The sequence below is a fragment of the Aedes albopictus genome, chromosome 1 (genome assembly GCF_035046485.1).
Source record: "Aedes albopictus strain Foshan chromosome 1, AalbF5, whole genome shotgun sequence".
Classification (NCBI taxonomy): domain Eukaryota; kingdom Metazoa; phylum Arthropoda; class Insecta; order Diptera; family Culicidae; genus Aedes; species Aedes albopictus.
This window is the reverse complement of record NC_085136.1, coordinates 198672016-198689813: the sequence shown is the minus strand read 5'-3', so window position 1 is coordinate 198689813 and position 17798 is coordinate 198672016. Positions and strand designations below refer to the sequence as shown.

General features: G+C 39.5%; 1 protein-coding gene across 6 annotated transcripts in view; it reads left to right on the top strand.

Annotated features, from left to right (window-relative positions):
• LOC109423519 (protein pellino) overlaps positions 1–17798 on the top strand; it is a 157054-nt gene that overhangs the window by 82487 nt on the left and 56769 nt on the right. For all 6 annotated transcript variants that reach the window (XM_062846098.1, XM_062846102.1, XM_062846099.1 and 3 more), the window contains one exon: positions 2589–2820. In XM_062846098.1, coding sequence (XP_062702082.1) covers positions 2589–2820 — 232 coding nt within the window. The remainder of the gene's footprint in view (positions 1–2588; positions 2821–17798) is intronic.

The following is a 17798-nucleotide window of genomic DNA, read 5'->3' as shown; positions in this document are numbered from 1 at the left end:
CATGTCAGCAAAATCTTGAATTGCCGTTTGAAATCAGCAGATTTTTCTGCCGAGCTCGAGAATCAGTTTTAAGTGTGTAGCTTTTGAGAAACTGGGACATCCTCGTAACACTTGAGTTCAGGAGACCTTTGCAAAATAGTCATTCCGTTCACTGACTGATCAACGACAATGTGAGCAATCATGTTCATAGCAGCATGACGAGAATGCTCCTTTTGATCGCGCTTCGTTTATTTCAATCATCCTACAACAAGACCATGCCGATAACTTGAATCGTTGCCATTTTTCAAGGTATCGGAAATCCAGACAAATATTTTTTAATTGGCACTTTGGCTCCAATGCAATGTTGAACAGATAAGCTGGTTCGGTTTTCTCGGTATGGAGCGCATGGAGTTAGATCTGCTGTTGAAATTTCAATAAAAAAAGGACCCAAAAGAAGTCGATCTGAGTGGGTCAACCACTGATACGCTTTGCCCTTAAGTCATTGAATTTCCCATCCGGACAAATCCTCGACCATACCAAGACCTGAAACCGTCGTCTCCGGATTGGCAACAATACGACTTCACTGGATACACACAGGACGAATTGAAAACCACTGTTGTTGTTCCGCACCGCCAGAGCCAGAGGAACTAATGCTCAACAAGTTTATTTCTCAGCGTGTACACTACTGAACAAAAGTTTGGGATCGATCCCCTTCGTATTTCTCTTTTCATCGTAATGCCACAACTGAGGCAAAGCCTCCGCTACAGTAGTGTTCTATAGAGCACTTTCACAGTTATTATCTGAGGGTTTTCTCTGCCAATGCCCATTTAGCATGTGTATCTATCGTGTTGCAGACATGTACTCTATGCCGAAGAAAGTTGAGGACATTTGAAAAGTTCTTAAATAGGTACACCGATCGGGAATTGAACCCAACATTCTCAGAATTCTTGGTTTTCGTGCTAATCCCGTGTAGTTTGGACCATACCGCTACTGGATGTCCGGGAGATGCAAATACGCTAATGGAGGTCAAAAATTTCGTATCAAGAAGTTCGTATAGGGTAGCGAACCACTTGGGCAGCGGCCGTTATTTTGGGCACTCTTCGCTATAACTCAGTCAATTCCAAACCAATTGACTTGAAATTTTGTACACGGCTAGATACTATACGTATCTCATCGCGTTCCAAAAATGGTGTCAATTGGTTCAGAATTGGCTGAGTTACAGCATAAAAGTGCCCAAAATAGGACCCCGCCGAGATGGTTCCACTTCCCTAATTTGGTGAGTTCGTTTCTGTATATCATTTAGAAACTTGGAAAACATCCTTACTCTTTTTTCAGTAGCCTAAGGACGGGAGGGAACCAAACCTCCTAACAGTGGTCTAAGACTGTGCCACCTGCAAGTTTATGCGACTTGCTAAAAAGGTAAAGATAAAAATCAGTAAGACTGAAGATGATGATTTACATAATTTTAAAATAAAGAAATAATCTATGTCACACTTTTATTATTGTAAACTTCACATCAATTATTCAAACAACTGAATCAGTAGCAGAGAAATGAAGATGTTTTCCTCTTCTGTTCAGATACTATCACCAAAACTTTTGATCGGCGGTGTGCATAATTGCAGTAAGTGTGTATTAATGAAACCGAAATCGATTTTCCATCGAGCCACACATTGCTCGCGAGAAACCTTCAGCTTCAGCGGCGGCGGTGCCGGCGTTTTCGATTTTCGCATCGGGGTTTTTCGAGTCGCGCACTTCGTGACGGTGCGGGTTTTCGCCGGTAGTGCGGTTGTTCCGCAGGTGGCTTTGTTTGGTTTGAAATTCAAATCGAAAAATATTATCTCATAAATAGTGATGAGTGTTGGACAGGAAAAACACTCCGCTACAGATTGGCTGAGTAACTGGCGTAATGGTGTGTTCTTGAAGGCACGAGTCAAGGTTCCCTTTAGAGGCGAGGGGCGCCATTGGCATTGGCGTTGGACGATAGCACAGAGCTAATGCTGCTGTGCTGGCATTGAAACTAGTCGGCTTGTTTGGAAACACTGGAAAACATGCTGTTTTTGAGAGGTATTAACTTTGAAACTATCAGCAGTGTGAAGATGATCTGTTTGAAATGAAGGAATAAAAGATTGCATACCTATCTGAAGGGTATTCTGTTATACTTTTCGTTTCCTACTAGACTTGTTTTTCGCGTGGAAAAGTATTGGGTTATTCGCGGAGGCTAAGTGTCGATTGACCCACTCCTTCTTGTGTCTACCGGATCAGTAACGAATACCTGCTTCGCACTATTGTCCGCATCCATCTGGCTTTGGCTATCTTCTGGATGTCGGGTTAGCAGTAAAGTACAGGGATCTCGTTGTTCATCCTTTACCACCAACTAGCGTTTTTTACACACACGTCCTTAAAAAAAGACTTGGTTGGATTAACTATTATGGGTCTGAAATCGGAGGACCACCTTTGCTACTATATAATAGAGAAAATTATCTTATTTTTTAAACCGTCGGGTCGTTAGAATATGATCGTTTACATGATGTTGAAATTTCACCTAAAATGTCCTTCCTATTGTTTAGTTATCGATTTCTAATACCAAAAAAAAATCTTTCTCGTTTCAGATATAATGGCTTTCTACCACAAGGCGACCGTGGCCGCCGGCGGTCAAAATTTGTGCTATACAAACGCAGCGATCCGAACGGCGTCAAACGGTCGAAACACTACATCGTACAATCACCTCAGACATCACAGGCAATACTCGACGCGAAACAGCACTCCATATCGTACACACTGTCGCGAAATCAGGCCGTCATTGTGGAGTACAAAGAAGATCCGGACACGGATATGTTTCAGGTTGGTTCCAATATAGATCTGAGGGCTTTAATCATATAATAGTACAAGTGACCTGAGACCCTATGACCCTAATACTCTGGAAATTTGCCTCTCATTGTTGGATTACATATATGAATTACATAAATGAACAAATTCTGAAATTTGTGCACCTCTATTGATAGACCATTACAAATTCAAGCCTATATCTCATTTTCAGAATATTTTGGATGATCCAGAAAGCTTCTAAGATGTAAATACACTTTATTCGACTACATAATCTTCTTTTTTTTTATAGAATGACTCAAGAGGTGGCTCCTCGGGTAATATAGATTTCGACCCACTAAAAACTGATTTTCTCTCTTCCTTACCTTCGCAGTACGCCCGTTAGGGATGACTTTGAGAAGGGGGGACCGTACATGAGACTAGGCCGTCCCTTATTTTGCAAAAAATGGAAATGTTATAAGTTCGTTAGCGGAAAATGATCGTTTTAGCTAAAAAAATGATCGTGTCAAAATTTGAAGCCCATATCTCAAGGCTAAGTGGTCCCTCAAGGGGCCTCAAGTTGTCGAAAATGGTATGGGACCAAAAAAACATGAAATTTTTTTCGACGAAAAAATACGCTATTCTACTAAAACCGGTGATTTTAGGACCCTAAAGGGCCGAAAATGTGCTTAGAATATCCTATCATTGGCACACGCCGTCGTAGTAAATACTAAAAGTAGTTTTGGACCCGTTTCTTTATTTTTCCTGTAAAGTATGAAAACTAATCAATCATTTGACATATCGATGACATTCGACGGTCTTCTTATTTTTGTAGAAATAGTTTTTCTTTGGTAGTGCAATAACTGGTACATACTGGTATAGACTACCCGTTGGACTCAAGCTCCCGGATGGAGAGAATCATCCATCATGGCCAATTCACTTTGCTGATGGTCGGCCCGCCATTTTCTCTGTAGTTCAAGTACGATTCGGAAAACCGTGGAAGTAACGGAATCCCATATCCTGACAACAATGTGCCTTTTATGCCGCGTCGCTCGAAGCACTCTTCGTTCTCTGCCACCACTAATGCTTATGGGCATCATGCCCGCTAAAACGCATACCGCGTCCTTTGAGACCGTACGGTATGCGCTGGTCATTCTAAGATACATCAGACTGTGGTTATTCTCTAAATAGTCGCTTTTTGCAAAGAAATCGACCAATTTGATGTTATTTGATTTGGATGGCAGAGATGAGATGGGATACTGAGTCAAGAAGTGGTCCATTTTATCCTATTTTACCATATATTTATAATTTTAATAAAAATAACCCCGTAAATCATGCTGATGATTTTTTCTCAAACAGTAAATGTACAAACTTGATGTTTTATTTTAACAGAATTTGAAGGCAGTTATGGTATGCGGTGCTGAGTTCAAGAAGTGGCCCATTTTAACCTATTCATTTAGAATTTTAGTAAAAATATCCCTCTAAATCCGATACTGATAGTTTTGTATAGTAATGTTCAAATTTGACGTTATCAACTTTACATAATGGGAAGGTGGTGATGGTATGCGGTGCTTCCAGAGGGATTCTAGAAGTATTCCAAAGAAATCCTGACAGGGATTTCGGGAGAATCCTGACAGGAATTCCAGGGTAAATTCTGTCAGAAACAGCTGAATCATACTGACAGGTATTGTAGGGTAAGCTTGGCAGGGATAGCAGGAAAATGCTGACAGGAATTCAGGAATAATCCTGACATGAATTCCGGAGGAGCCCTAACAGGAATTCCGGAGGGATGCTGACAGGAATTTCAGAAGAATTCTGGCAGAAATTGTGGAGAAATCCTGGAACGAATTCCAAGGAATCCTAAAACAGGGTGTCTACTACCTGGAAAAACCTGGAAAACCTGGAATTATCAGGGAATTTCATTTACCCTGGAATAAACCTGGAATTATCAGGGAATTCCGGAGTCAATCAGGGAATTTTTGGTGGAAGGGAATTTTTATTGAAACAAGTTTGAATAAAACTAGACTTATATAATTATTATAAAGAAATTCTGGTAAAACATATGGAACCATTGCACAATGGGAAAAAATAGGTACAAAACGCGAATAAATGCAATATCTCTGCTCGGAGTGAATGGATTTGAATGAATTTTTGACACAAGCTGTAAAATTCTCTATAGTTTCAGATATGGAGGGTGTCATTCGCCGCACGATGCTGGAAGTCAATGTATTTAGCTTGTTTTACCCCACTCTCTCTTTTTCACCTTTTTCGAAAATTTCTGAAGTGTAAAATAAATATTTTTTGTAAGTCGTGATTGTGTAAAAACTTCCGTAGTATCGAATGAAGCTGATTTGGCTCACCGCACGGCTTTAAAAATTGAAATATCTTCAAATATCCCCGATATCCCCTATTTCTTTGAAATTTCACATGTATCTCCGCTGGGAGTGGAACGCAATCGATAAGAGCAGGACCAACCCTATGTTAAATTGCCGATACTATGGAAGTTTTTACACAAATACGAGTTAAATAAGTCATTTATTTTGCGCGCCAGTCGGGAATAGATGAGGATTTTCTCAAAAAGGTGTATGATAGAGAGAGTGGGGTAAAACGAGCTAAATTCACCAATTCTCAGCATCGTGCGGTGAATCACTCCCTCCTTATCTGAAACTGTAGATATTTTTGCAGTTTGTGTCAAACATTCATTCGAATCCATCCACTCCGAGCAGAGATATTGTATTTATTCGCGTTTTGTACCTATTTTTTCCCACTGTGCATTGCTTGTATTTCTTGAATAAGATTCTTCAGAACTCTTGGAGTTGATTTTGATAGATCTTCGAGGGGAATTGGCGTCCAAAGCTTGGGAGACTTTTCTAACAGTTCTTTAATAGATTCAAGCGATGAACCAGCCTAGAGATGAAATTCTCTAAAATAAAGTAATAATAGTAATAATAATAATCAATAGTTTTATTTTGAAATTAAGCTGAAATGCTTCGAGATTATTTTGATTACTGGTGAATTTTAGAAGAATTCTACAAGGAAATTCCAGATTTATGAAAAAATTTGGCAGAATTTTCTAAAGCATTTTCTTATCTGACTGCTGACATCTAACGGGAATTATGAATAAGTGCATTGAGACTCTAATAAATCTAGCTAATAAATCTGGCAGTACCACAATCTCCAAAAAGTGGAGAAGTTCCGGAAAAAAGTCTGGTGGAAATCTCAACACATTTCTACCAGAATATATAAATAGGCTTTAAGCAAACTTTCAAGAAAAAACATCTAAAGATTTTAGTCGTATGAGTCCAGCTTCTGGTGGCATTCCTTAAAAATACCTGACGTGATTGCTTGAGAAATTTCTAATAGGGTATCGCGCCACTTGGGCGGTGGCTTCTATATTCGTCTGTTTTCCACTATAACTCAGTCAATTTTGAACCAGTTGACTTGAAATGTTGTACACGGGTAGATACTATACCTATCTCACCACATTCCAAAAGTTGTGTCAATTGGTTCAAATTTGACTGAGTTATAGTGGAAAACAGACGAATATAGAAGCCACCGCCCGTGAGGAATTTTTTAGAAATTCACTTAGGCAAGTTTGTGCAGGACCTTCTGGAAGTATTTCTATGGAACCCTGCAAGAGTATTGTGCAAATCCCTGATCATTCCTTAATTTTTAACAATTCCCTAAAAGGAGTGGTTGGTAAAATTTCTGGTTGAACCAATAAGCTTCTCGTATTGTTGGATTTTCTAGGAGTGTATAGTTTTAAATAATAGTTTAGAAGTATTTTTCCTGAAAATTAAAAAAAAAATGATGGAATTCATAACACTTAGAAGCGAATTGTTGAAAGACTTTTCGAATAATTTTTGGAATTAAATTTTCTAAGGATTTTTTAAGAATGTCGACCGCAAAAAAACCCCACGAAGTCTCTAAAGAAATGTTGCAAAAAAAACATTATTTCAATGTAAAATTTTCTGCGACATTTCCTGAAGAGAATTGATAATATAATGTGTTTCTACAACTCATTTTCATCTTATGCTATCATAAATTTTCGAAATATTTGTCGAAATTTCTTTAAGATTTACTGATTTAAAAAATCTCTATTGACTAATAATAAAATATTTAATAGACTTATGAATTAAATTGAATTTGAAATCCCATAATTACTTATCTCGGAAATCCGCTGATTTTTTGGAGCTGCTCCATTTCTTCCAGAAGTTAAACCAGAAATAAATCTACTAATGCCGCCACATTTTTTTTCTAACAAATTCTTATCTGTCGTGTATATGGCAAATTTGGTGGTTCGTTCAATTTATTTCTGTTAGTTATTATATCTGAACCTGGAATTATTTTCTCAGACCTGGAAAAAAACCTGGAAAAATCAGGGAATTTCATTTTCGTAAGCGAGTAGACACCCTGTAAAAGGAATTCCGATGGAAACCAAACAAGAATTCCAGAGGAATCCTAATAATAGTTCCGGAGGAATGCTAACCGGATTTCCGGAGATATCCCAACAGGATATCCGGTGTAATCTTGAAAACTGTTCTGGTGAAATCCCAACAGGATATTCCAGGGGAATCAGGACAGGGATTCCAGTGCAAATCTGGCGGGAATTTCACGGGAATATTGACAATAATTTCTGCAAAATCCTGAGATTCCAGTGGGAGTCCTGACGTGAGTTTTAGGTGGAATCCTGGCAGTAATTCCTTCAAAACTCAGGTAGAAGTTCTAGCGTAATCTGGATTCCAGGGTTCCATGCAGGTATTTCAGTGATAATCCAGACAAGAATTCCAGTGTAAATCCTGACAGAGATTCCAACTTATATCTTGGCAAGGATTCCAGTAGGAACCATGTTCAGTCGGGACTCCCTCGGAATCCCAGCAGGATTCCCCTGGAATCACTGTCAATATTCCTCTGGATCTCTGTCAGTATTCCCCTGGAATTTCTGCCAGTATTCCTCTGGAATCCCTGTTAGGATTACGCTAGAATTACTGCCAGGATTTTGGCGGAATTCCTGCCAGGATTCCGCTAGGATTCACGTCAGAATTGCCACTGAAATCGCAGTCAGGATTAAACTGGAATTCCTGCCAGGAATTTCTTAAAATCTCTGCCAAAAATTATCTGAAATCCCTGCCATGTTTCTATTAGAATTTCTGCCAGCATTCTGCTGGAATTATTGCCAAAATTCCCGTGAAATTCCTGCCTGAGATTTCACCGGAATTATTCTCAGGATTACACCGGATTTTCTGTTGGGAACTTTTATCAAAATTCTTCCGGAATTCCGATTAGGATTCCTCTAGAATTTTTGTTAGGTTTCCTTCGGAAATCCTGTTAGGATTCCTCCTGAATTCCTTTCAGGATCCCTCCAGAATCCCTTTCTTAATTTCTCCGCAATTCATGTCAGGATTCCTCTGAAATCCCTGTCAGGATCTTTCCGGAATTCCTGTCAGAGTTCCACAGGAATTCATGTCAGGATCTCTCTAGAATACCTGTAAGGATTCTCTTTTATCCCTGTCAGGATTCTTCTGGAATCAACCGAAAGCACCGCATACCATCACCACCTTCCCATTCTGTAAAGTGATTAACGTCAAATTTGAACATCACTATATAAAAATATCAGTATCGGATTTAGAGCGATATTTTTACTAAAATTCTAAATATAGGGTGGAATAGGTTAAAATGGGCCACTTCTTGAACTTAGCACCGCATACCATAACTGCCTTCCAATTCCGTAAAGATAAAATACGAAGTTTGTACATTTACTGTTTAAAAAAATCCACTGCATGGGATTTAGGCGGTTATTTTCATTGAAATTATAAATACAGTAAAACCTCCATGAGTCGATATTGAAGGGACCATCGACTCATGGAAATATCGAGTAGTGGAATAGGAATCCTTTAGAAAGCATTTTGGAGGGACCATCATAGTAATACAGAAATAATTTTTCACTTTGTAAAAAATTACCTCCATGAGTCGATATCGAGTCAAGGAACATCGACTCATGGAGGTTCGGCTGTATAGGGTAAAATAGGATAAAATGAACCATTTCTTGAGCTCAGCACCCCATCTCATCACTGCCATCCAATTCAGGTAACATCAAATTGGTCGATTACTATGTAAAAAACTCTATAAAACTAATTTATATAGATCTGTTCGCAAAATAGCCTATATAGGGTGATATGGGGTAAAATGGGCCATTACTTAGACATGTCACAGCATGACGACATCATCATTCAGTGCTGTAGAGCTGATAACATATAACTTGGCCAATCATAAGCTTAACATATTCCAGCATTTGAAGCTATAGACGTTATATTCACCAATATTACTAATATAGGGTTAAATGGGTTAAAATACGCCATGGACTAAACATAGCATGACGTCATCGTTATTCAATTTAGTAGATATAATAGCATGAAATTTGTTGATTCATGTACAAAAAAATCTGAATCAATTAAAATTACAGGCATACATTCATTTAAACTATAAATTTAGGGTGAAATAGGGCAAAATGGTTCACTTCTTAGGCTCAGCACTGCATAAACTCTTCATCAGTCTACTCTGTAGACATGATAGTATCATATTAGTCATTTATGTATATAAAAAATAGCGGCGTGTAGAGTTATGAAAGTATACCCATAGAAAACGGCTGATTTAGGGTAAAATGGGGCAAAATGAACCACTTCCCGAGGTCTGCACAAGATGAAATCATCACCATTCGATTTTTATATGGAAAATGCATCACTTCGAGTTTCAAAACCAGCGGCTTCTAAATCCGATTACGGGTGCGTTTCTGCCCACTGTGCACTGGTTCGATTCCCTTTTTAGGGTTGGCCTTTTGGGGCTTGGTTTCCCTGCCCCTTGCGCGTTCCGCAACCGACTTGGCAGCCTGGTTACAGCGCTGGCCGTCGCTTTCTTCTTCTTCTTTGGCTTTTTGCCCGCCTCTGCCGGGCGCTTCTTCACGCAAAAACGGCTACGCTCAAAAATGTGTTCGGCCTGCACATTTTTAGTAAACATCCTTGCCGCACAGGGACTGTGTTGGAAACACACATTTTTTTAAATTGTTCGTACGTTCACATGAGCATGTATTTTGCAATAATTTCGATATGGCAACCTCACTGGGTTTATAAACGACCTTCAAATACCGAAAAATATTGATATTTTGCAAAAATGTGAGCGTATGAGCAACTAAAAAAAAAAGTGTGTTTCCAACACAGTCCCTGTGCGGCATGGGTGTTTACTAAAAGTGAGAGTTTTTATTTTAGAGAGTTGGGCTCTCCTCGGCAGGTTTCGGCCATGCCGCTCGAGCCGTTGGGCGATTTGACCTCTCCGCTACGGCTTCGGCGAGCTGCATGGTTTTGTACTGCATGGTTTCCCGCTGCATCGTCGCGTTGCCAGCATAGAGAAAGTTGTGCGTTTGGGTGGACCGCTCCTTCCTGCTCGCATCAGCGGCGGCACTCCGCTCTTTGTCCAAGAGATCATACTCCTTCCTGATCAGAGTCAGCGATTTGTGGAACTTCAGCGGACCCTGTTTCAGAACCTTGCTGATGATAGTACGCCCGCTCGTGTAGCCGATCAGCTCGTCTAACTGTTCGGCAACTACCAACATATTTGGTAGACCATACCTGTTGCGGTTCAGTGCCCGTCACCTGCGCTTCCTCGGCCGGTGCTACGCCGCCTCGTGCTCCTCCCGTTGAACCTTCTGCCTCCTGCTCGCTTTTGGGTACACCAGCCCCTCGTAGTGGCGATCTCGCCAGTTCTCCTCGTGAGTCGCGCGATTACATGGTTCATTGATTTGGTGGTCATTTTTGTTGCGTCCCCTCAGAGCCGCTATCTCTCACTGAGGACTGATCTCAGAGCCGGAACTTGCTGGCATTGTGCCTGATGTGCCCGAGGCACTCCTAGTTGGACTGTGACACTTTGGAAGCCATGTTGCTTGTATAGAGTTGCTTCCGGATGTGTGGAATTTCTGAAGAGGCCCAGCAGAGCCCACTGCTGGGTCCTCACCACGCCTACGCTTACTCTGCTTGAGCAATCCATATGCCCTGGTGCTCGGTCACCTCCCGGTGCCAAGGTAGTAAGTCTACCACACTACTGGTGTGTGGATATAGTTCGCTTAGGAAAGAAACCTTGGCTCTCACCTGTGAGGAGAGTCATTTGAAGAATGCCAATTGATTCTATGACATTTCCCGGAAAATCATTTTCCGGAAAGACATTTCCCGGAAAACATTTCCCGGAATGGCCCATTTCCCGGAAATCCATTTTCCGGAATGTCCCATTTCCCGGAATGGAACATTTCCCGGAAAACTGTTATCGCTTTTCCCAGACTAATTAAATTTCAACCTTTTTATGAAATGCACAATAATAGACTCATTTTGGTTGGTATTCATTGATGAATTTAAGCAGGGCTTTCAGTGTTATTTCCAAATCTTCGAGAAAACATTAAAAAATATTAGTAGTTATGATGCCATCAGTTTTATCACTACAGATTGAATGAACAGTCATTGTTTAATGAAAGAAAATTTTAAATGACAATTTTGGCAGCTATAATTTTTAAAGATAACATTCAAAAGAATAGCCTAAACACAAAAGAAAGGAATAATATCTAATAAAATGGTAGCGGATGCATTTTTCGCATAGTTTATAACCTGTATACTCTTGGTTTAAAGTTTCTATACTATTTGTGAGCTCTATAGGTGGGTTGCAGATTAGTTAATATTAACTCAAGTAATAAAAAAGTCGGCTCGTCCTTCGACAACACCTCTGAAACCTACACATCAGACGCGAACAAAAAAAAAAACAAAAATAAAATTTTCAAAAATGGGAACGTCAAAACTTGAATGACTAATTCAAAGAAGAGTAAACTGTATTAAATTTAGCTGTAGCTCTCACTTTATACCCTCTTATTGTTTCTCTCATATGTTCTTTGCCTTCGTGATACTAAACCTTAAAACTGTAAATGACAAGAGGCCAACTTCAACTTTTTGCCTAATGACTTATTTGATTTAAGGGCGATTTGCACAACTGCACTTGAGATGTAGCTGTCAGTAAGGGCCTTTCAAATGACAACTGAGGTAATGGTGTAGGTTGAAAAGTCCCAAAAAAATGACCACGTGGTTTATGGACAGCCCCTAATATGTGATAAAGAATCTTTTCTTGAGCAGAATAAACATCGTAGCAACGTTATTTCGAAAGGAGGTTGAGTTAGTCCGTTTTACCCTACTTTCCCCAAATGAATAAATCTAATAATTGCATTTCTTAGTCATCATTTTTCTGTTGAATTAATATTGAAGAAAAACTCTTGAAAGTTAAATAACGTTGTCATAATTTGCGACAACACTTCTTTAGACACTAAAAATATGGGGTAAAATGCATACCCCGAGAAAATTTTTTTTTTTCGAAAGTTTATAAGTTGGCGCCTCTGGGTCACATATCAACAAATGAAAACTCTTGGGTAATCCTTCAAAACGTAGTACTCAGTTTTTCATCCTAGTTCTGTTGGTACGAAAACAGGCGCCCTGAAAATCGTCAAAAAAATTATGAAAATAACCTATTTTTTCAAATTAAATATCAAAGAATATCCAACGCTTAGCTTAAATGGAAGTGCCATAGGAGTAGAGTGTCCATGCAAAATTTCAGCTGAATCCGTTAACTTTTGCGGAAGTTATTGCGATTTTAGTTATTTTACCTATTTTTAGACATGAAATCTTTGAGGGCTATTTTACCCCACTTCCCCCTAACGGAAAAATCAGAAAATCAGCTAGATATCATCTTTCATATGGAAAACCATACCCTGAAAATTTCAGCTCAATCGGAGCACATCGATACAAGTAGGGGTTGCGGCTCTCGCGAACTGGCTCTTAATAGTTTGGCCGCCAATCAAATATGCAACGTTGTAACTAGAAAGAACATCCTATTAAATAAAGAAGGGCAAATCTCTTATATAGAAAGCAGCAAATGCCAATAAAACACATGTTGGTTACCATGTGTTTTATTGGCACGTGCTACTATATAGGAGATTTGCCCTTTTTATTTAAAAGGCTGTTCTTTCCAGTTACAACATTGCGTATTTGATTGACGGCCAAACTATTAACTCTATCTGCTATTTTTCCTTCTCTTAAAAATGTGTTGTTCTTTCAGGTCGGAGGAACAACCCATTTTTTAAGAAGGAAAAATACCAGATAGATTTAATAAATTGGGTGCGAATCAATTCTGTAACGTTACATCGCTAGAAAGAACAGCCTGTAAATTTAAGAAGGGAAAATCTCTTATGTAGTTAGCAGTGTTCAACCATATAAATGCACCTAGAACAGCCTATGACGAAAAGGAAAAATAACTTGTAATTGAAAAGCCAGTCAAAATATGTCCATTCGGCTCAACGATACTGGCTCTACTTTGTTGAGTGAACTGAAACGAGAACTTGAGTTCCATTCATTGATTAAACTCTACAATCTTGAAAAAAAAAAATATATATAAAATTGTTTTGAGACTCGATTTTCTGGAAATTGATCACCTACTGTTAAAATTAGTCGTAATAAGAAACAAAAAATCAGATCTTGTTTTAAGATTCTAAAATATCTTCTGATGTCTCTGGTTTTCCTAGAATTGCCTTTCCAGGAAATGGGGTATTCCGGGTAATTGAGCATTCCGGAAAATGGTTTTCCGGGAAATGGGTTATTCCGAAAAATGTCTTTCCGGGAAATGGGGTATCCGGGAAATGATTTCCGGGAAATGTCTTTCCGGGAAATAGTATAGAACCATGCTAATTATTTGTTAACTGGAGGAGGGAGTCGTAGTCACCAGGCCCAAATCACGGACTACGCTGGCGAGGTCCAAATCACCAGAAGGAAATTTTAATATTTTGTTAAGAGGAACCGTACGACATAGCAATACCTTATGCCCGCTATGTCTGGTTTTTCACCACATCACATCATCACTTCAACCATGCGTCATGCTATAGGTTCAGATTAAATGCCACACGAGTAGGCACATAAAGGTTATCCTTCGTAATCGGTCAGTGTCTGTATATTTTTATAATCGTCACCGTTGTGGATCGTTGCACTACTCAACAGATAGGTAAAAGCTGAAGACGTGGAGGAAAAACAGTTTGAATTAAGTGTATCGTTTGTTATGGTACTTATGTTTCGGTGTGCTTATGCACATATAGTATGTAGCCATTATGCAATATAATATACAAATACCTGACAAGTTGAACAAAAAATATAATTAGCAAGTTCTACTTCAGGTTCAACGCACCTATTCTGGGCATTTTCTTACAGCTTATGCTATTTGTGCTTTTTGTCAGTTGCATTGGTTGTCTGTCTGCTGGTCAAAGTCAAAGTCGAAATCAAGATAACGCCAGACATAATGGGGTTTCATTACTATAAATAGAAATCTAGTACTTTCGGAAGAGTCCCGTGATTTCGGGTGAAATTGATCACTTTTCATAATGATGATGAATAACCTGGGCTTGTTAGGGGAATAGAGTAAGGTGGGGCAAAAGTTCGACCCTAGTTGAAAATTCAATTTTCTTGAAAAAATCGAAGCAAATAAAACTAAATAAATACCGTGTGGTGATTCTACCATCCATGAGCTAAAATTTTGCTGAACAAAGTTACATCAAATGTCTTTTCGATTTTGAGTTACAACACCTTTTGTATGTGTGCGTCTTTTTCGAACTCTTGCCCCACCACTGGGGCAAAAGTTCGAATCTAGTGTTTCTGGGATTTCGCTAACCGTAGCACACTATTTTGACACTTTGGTAATAGAAATAATTGAAACCAATTAATATTTGATGTTAGAACGGGAATACACTTTAAAGTTCGATCTGGATTTTACCCAAATCAGGGTTAAATTTACTACACCAAAAATTAGTAGGTTTCCGCCAAATTTAGATAAAATAACTATTTTTTCAACTTTGATCGCATTTTCTCACTAATTCCATCATTTATAGAGATAATATGTACATTTTACACAATTTTAGGTTTTTACCTGAAGTTGCCACATGACTCGAACTTTTGCCCCACATTTCGAACTTTTGCCCCACTATGGGTAAAATATGATTTCCAAATCTTTTTTGCAAAAAGTTGTACATGCTAAAGCATCTTCAAAATATACCTAGTTACGCCCCAAAATAAAAGACCGAGTTCGATTTTATTACAATTCCAATCCATGCGTTGGAAGGACCATCGCAAATTACATTTTTTTTATCAAAAATCAACATTTTGTCATAACTTTTCGAAACATTGATCAATTTTAATAATTTTTGGAGTGAAAGACTCTTTTTCAAAAAGGTTTCGAACAACCTTGATACCCGAAAGAAATAATTTGAATTGCGCTCAAAAACTTCAAAAGAAACTCTTGCCCTACTCGAACTTTTGCCCAACTTTACTCTATCTGTAAATAAAAAGAAAATCGCATTAAGTACTGTTCCTTTGAATTCCACTAAAAATTTGCATCCTTTGACAGATACGAAATACGTATCTGTCAAAGGATGCAAATTCTTAGTGGAATTCAAAGGAACAGTACTTAACGCGATTTTCTTTTTATTCACTTTTCATAGTTTTTGGCGTATAATTTTGGAATACTTATCGATATGGATAAATTTAATGCTTTTAAACAAGTACGACCATGGGTTTCATCAGCGAGGTTAAAAATTCTACTGCAAATAATTTAACCTTAGTAAGGTCTTGGGGTCTTTTTTGACCTTTTTGAAATTTCAATTCTCTGTAGCTTTTGTTTAACGAATCCTAGCAATCTGAAATTTTCTGACAATTATTTTTTCGCGGAAATAAACCTTTCCCAAAAATCAAAAGCATTGAATGACCCCTAGGGGCGCTCCCATAAAAAAAGTTACAAATAAGACCCTGGGGTCATTTTTGACCCCAAACTTTGGACAGCTCGCAAAAATCAGTGGCTTGACCGATTTTGGATCTCTTTGGCTCAAATGAAAGGGGCACAAGTCTTGTTTTCAAAACCACCGGAGAAATCCGGATTCGGCCACTGTGGCCACCGGGAACTTGCTTCAACTGAAAAATGCCGCTTTTGAGACCCTAACTTTGGCGAGCTATAACTTTGCAACCAAACAAGTATTTTTTTTTTTTTTTTTTTTTTTTATTCAGTTCGTTTATTTAAGGCTCTGCGTTTATCGAAAAACTTTACGGAGCCGAGTAACTAAAAAATAATTAAAAATTATTTCAAAAAAATCACTAATAATGAGTTCTTCGGGCACATTTCTTCCTGGGGGCAGTGCCGGAGCCTGAACTAGACCGGGATGCGGCATATTGGGCACGACGCTGAGCAGCTTGTGGGTTTGCCATCGCTTCCTGGATTGCTTTGGCTACTTCTTCCAGCGCTTCCAAACCTGCCTTCCGTCGCTTCTCCTTATCTAAGATTGCTTCTGTTTCACCAACGGGCCTTTCTTCCTGTACGTCCTCAGTTTCCGAATCAGTTTCCGCAATAACATCTTCTTCCAAAATTTCAATAATTTCCTCAACTGCGTTTTCCGTTGGCCTTTCGATGCTTTCCTTTCCTGCCGATACTACGGCAGCGTACGAGGGGGTTGAAGAATCCTTTTGTTGCTTGTTCTGCTTACTCCGGGTCGCACGTTGAGGGCAGGAATCCCGCCGATGTCCTACTTCCTGGCACAAGAAGCATGTGTCCTTCAGGCCGCTGTAGAAAATCCTCGCTTTCCGATTTGTTACGTCGACCGACGGCGGTATCTCCTTTTCGACGTCGATGTATACACCGCGTACACCAGTGTACATGTGGTCCAACCCCAAGTCCGGAGGGAATTTTTCGCGAACCACAAGTTCAACTTTTCCGTACGACTCGAGCACCCGCGCCAAACTGTCGTCGCTTAGCTCCGGTGGCAGGTCGAACACCCGTACGTAGTACATATTGGAACCCGCTATACACATCCGTACCACCACCGAATCTCCATTTGCAAAACTGAACCTCCGTGGCTCTGAATTCTTTTTCATCGAATCCATCATTGCATCCTGGCTCGTGAATTTCACGAACAGTGAGCGGTCCCGGGCCGTTTTATAGGCACACTCCATAAGCAGTGGATCCGTGTCCAACTGCTTAATAAATCTGGCAATTTCTTCCCATGACGGTCGGGGGCTGCCGGGTGGGAATCGAAATTGTACTGTATTCACAGTCTCGTTCATTTCGATTATTTGTGCTGTTCCCGGCAACGCACAATGCACCAACGAGACAGGTCAAAGATAATGACCGACAAACAAAGCGCGCGCAAAAAACGACCACGATTGCCTATTCAGCAGATGCTGGTGGCAAACCGAAACCAAGCAGCAAAGAGCACATTTGCTTGCGTCTGTACGCGACGGTCGCTGCGATAGAACTGAACCAAACAAGTAATCCGGACCGTTCAAGGGTCGTTGGAAAGGTATTCACGTGGACTTTGATTATGGACATTAATATTGACTAATTATTGAGAACCGGTTCCGGAAATCCGGAACATCCGAAATATTAGTTTTCATCATTGCTATGTGCTTGAAAATCCACTAATGTATTCCCTTTATGCATTCTATTGCATTACTTCTCTGCACGCTTCACTGAAATGAGACACATATTGTTTAAGACCATTTTTGAAGGGTTCTGGGCAGGTATGGTCAATGCGCAACGGGTTACAGGGACTCCGGAAGGTGGTCAATTGGGCAACGACAATGAACTTCGTATTGTTTTCGCTCCAAAACCCGGCGCCACATGGTGCAACCTTCGTGGATTTTCATATCTGTTGTTCTTGTGATACACAAAAAGATTGATAGTCATGTTCTTCTTCTTCTTCTTCTTGGCGTAACTTCCCTACTGGAAAAAATCCTGCTTCTCAGCATAAGTGTTTTATGTGCACTTCTACTGAAAGATTTCTCTGTCAATCATTAGTTTACATATGTATATCGTATGGCAGGCACGAAGATACTATATGCGCATGGGACTAAGAGTAATTTCCCTTACGAAAAGTTCCTAGGCCAACCGTAAATCGAGCCCGTCACCCTCAG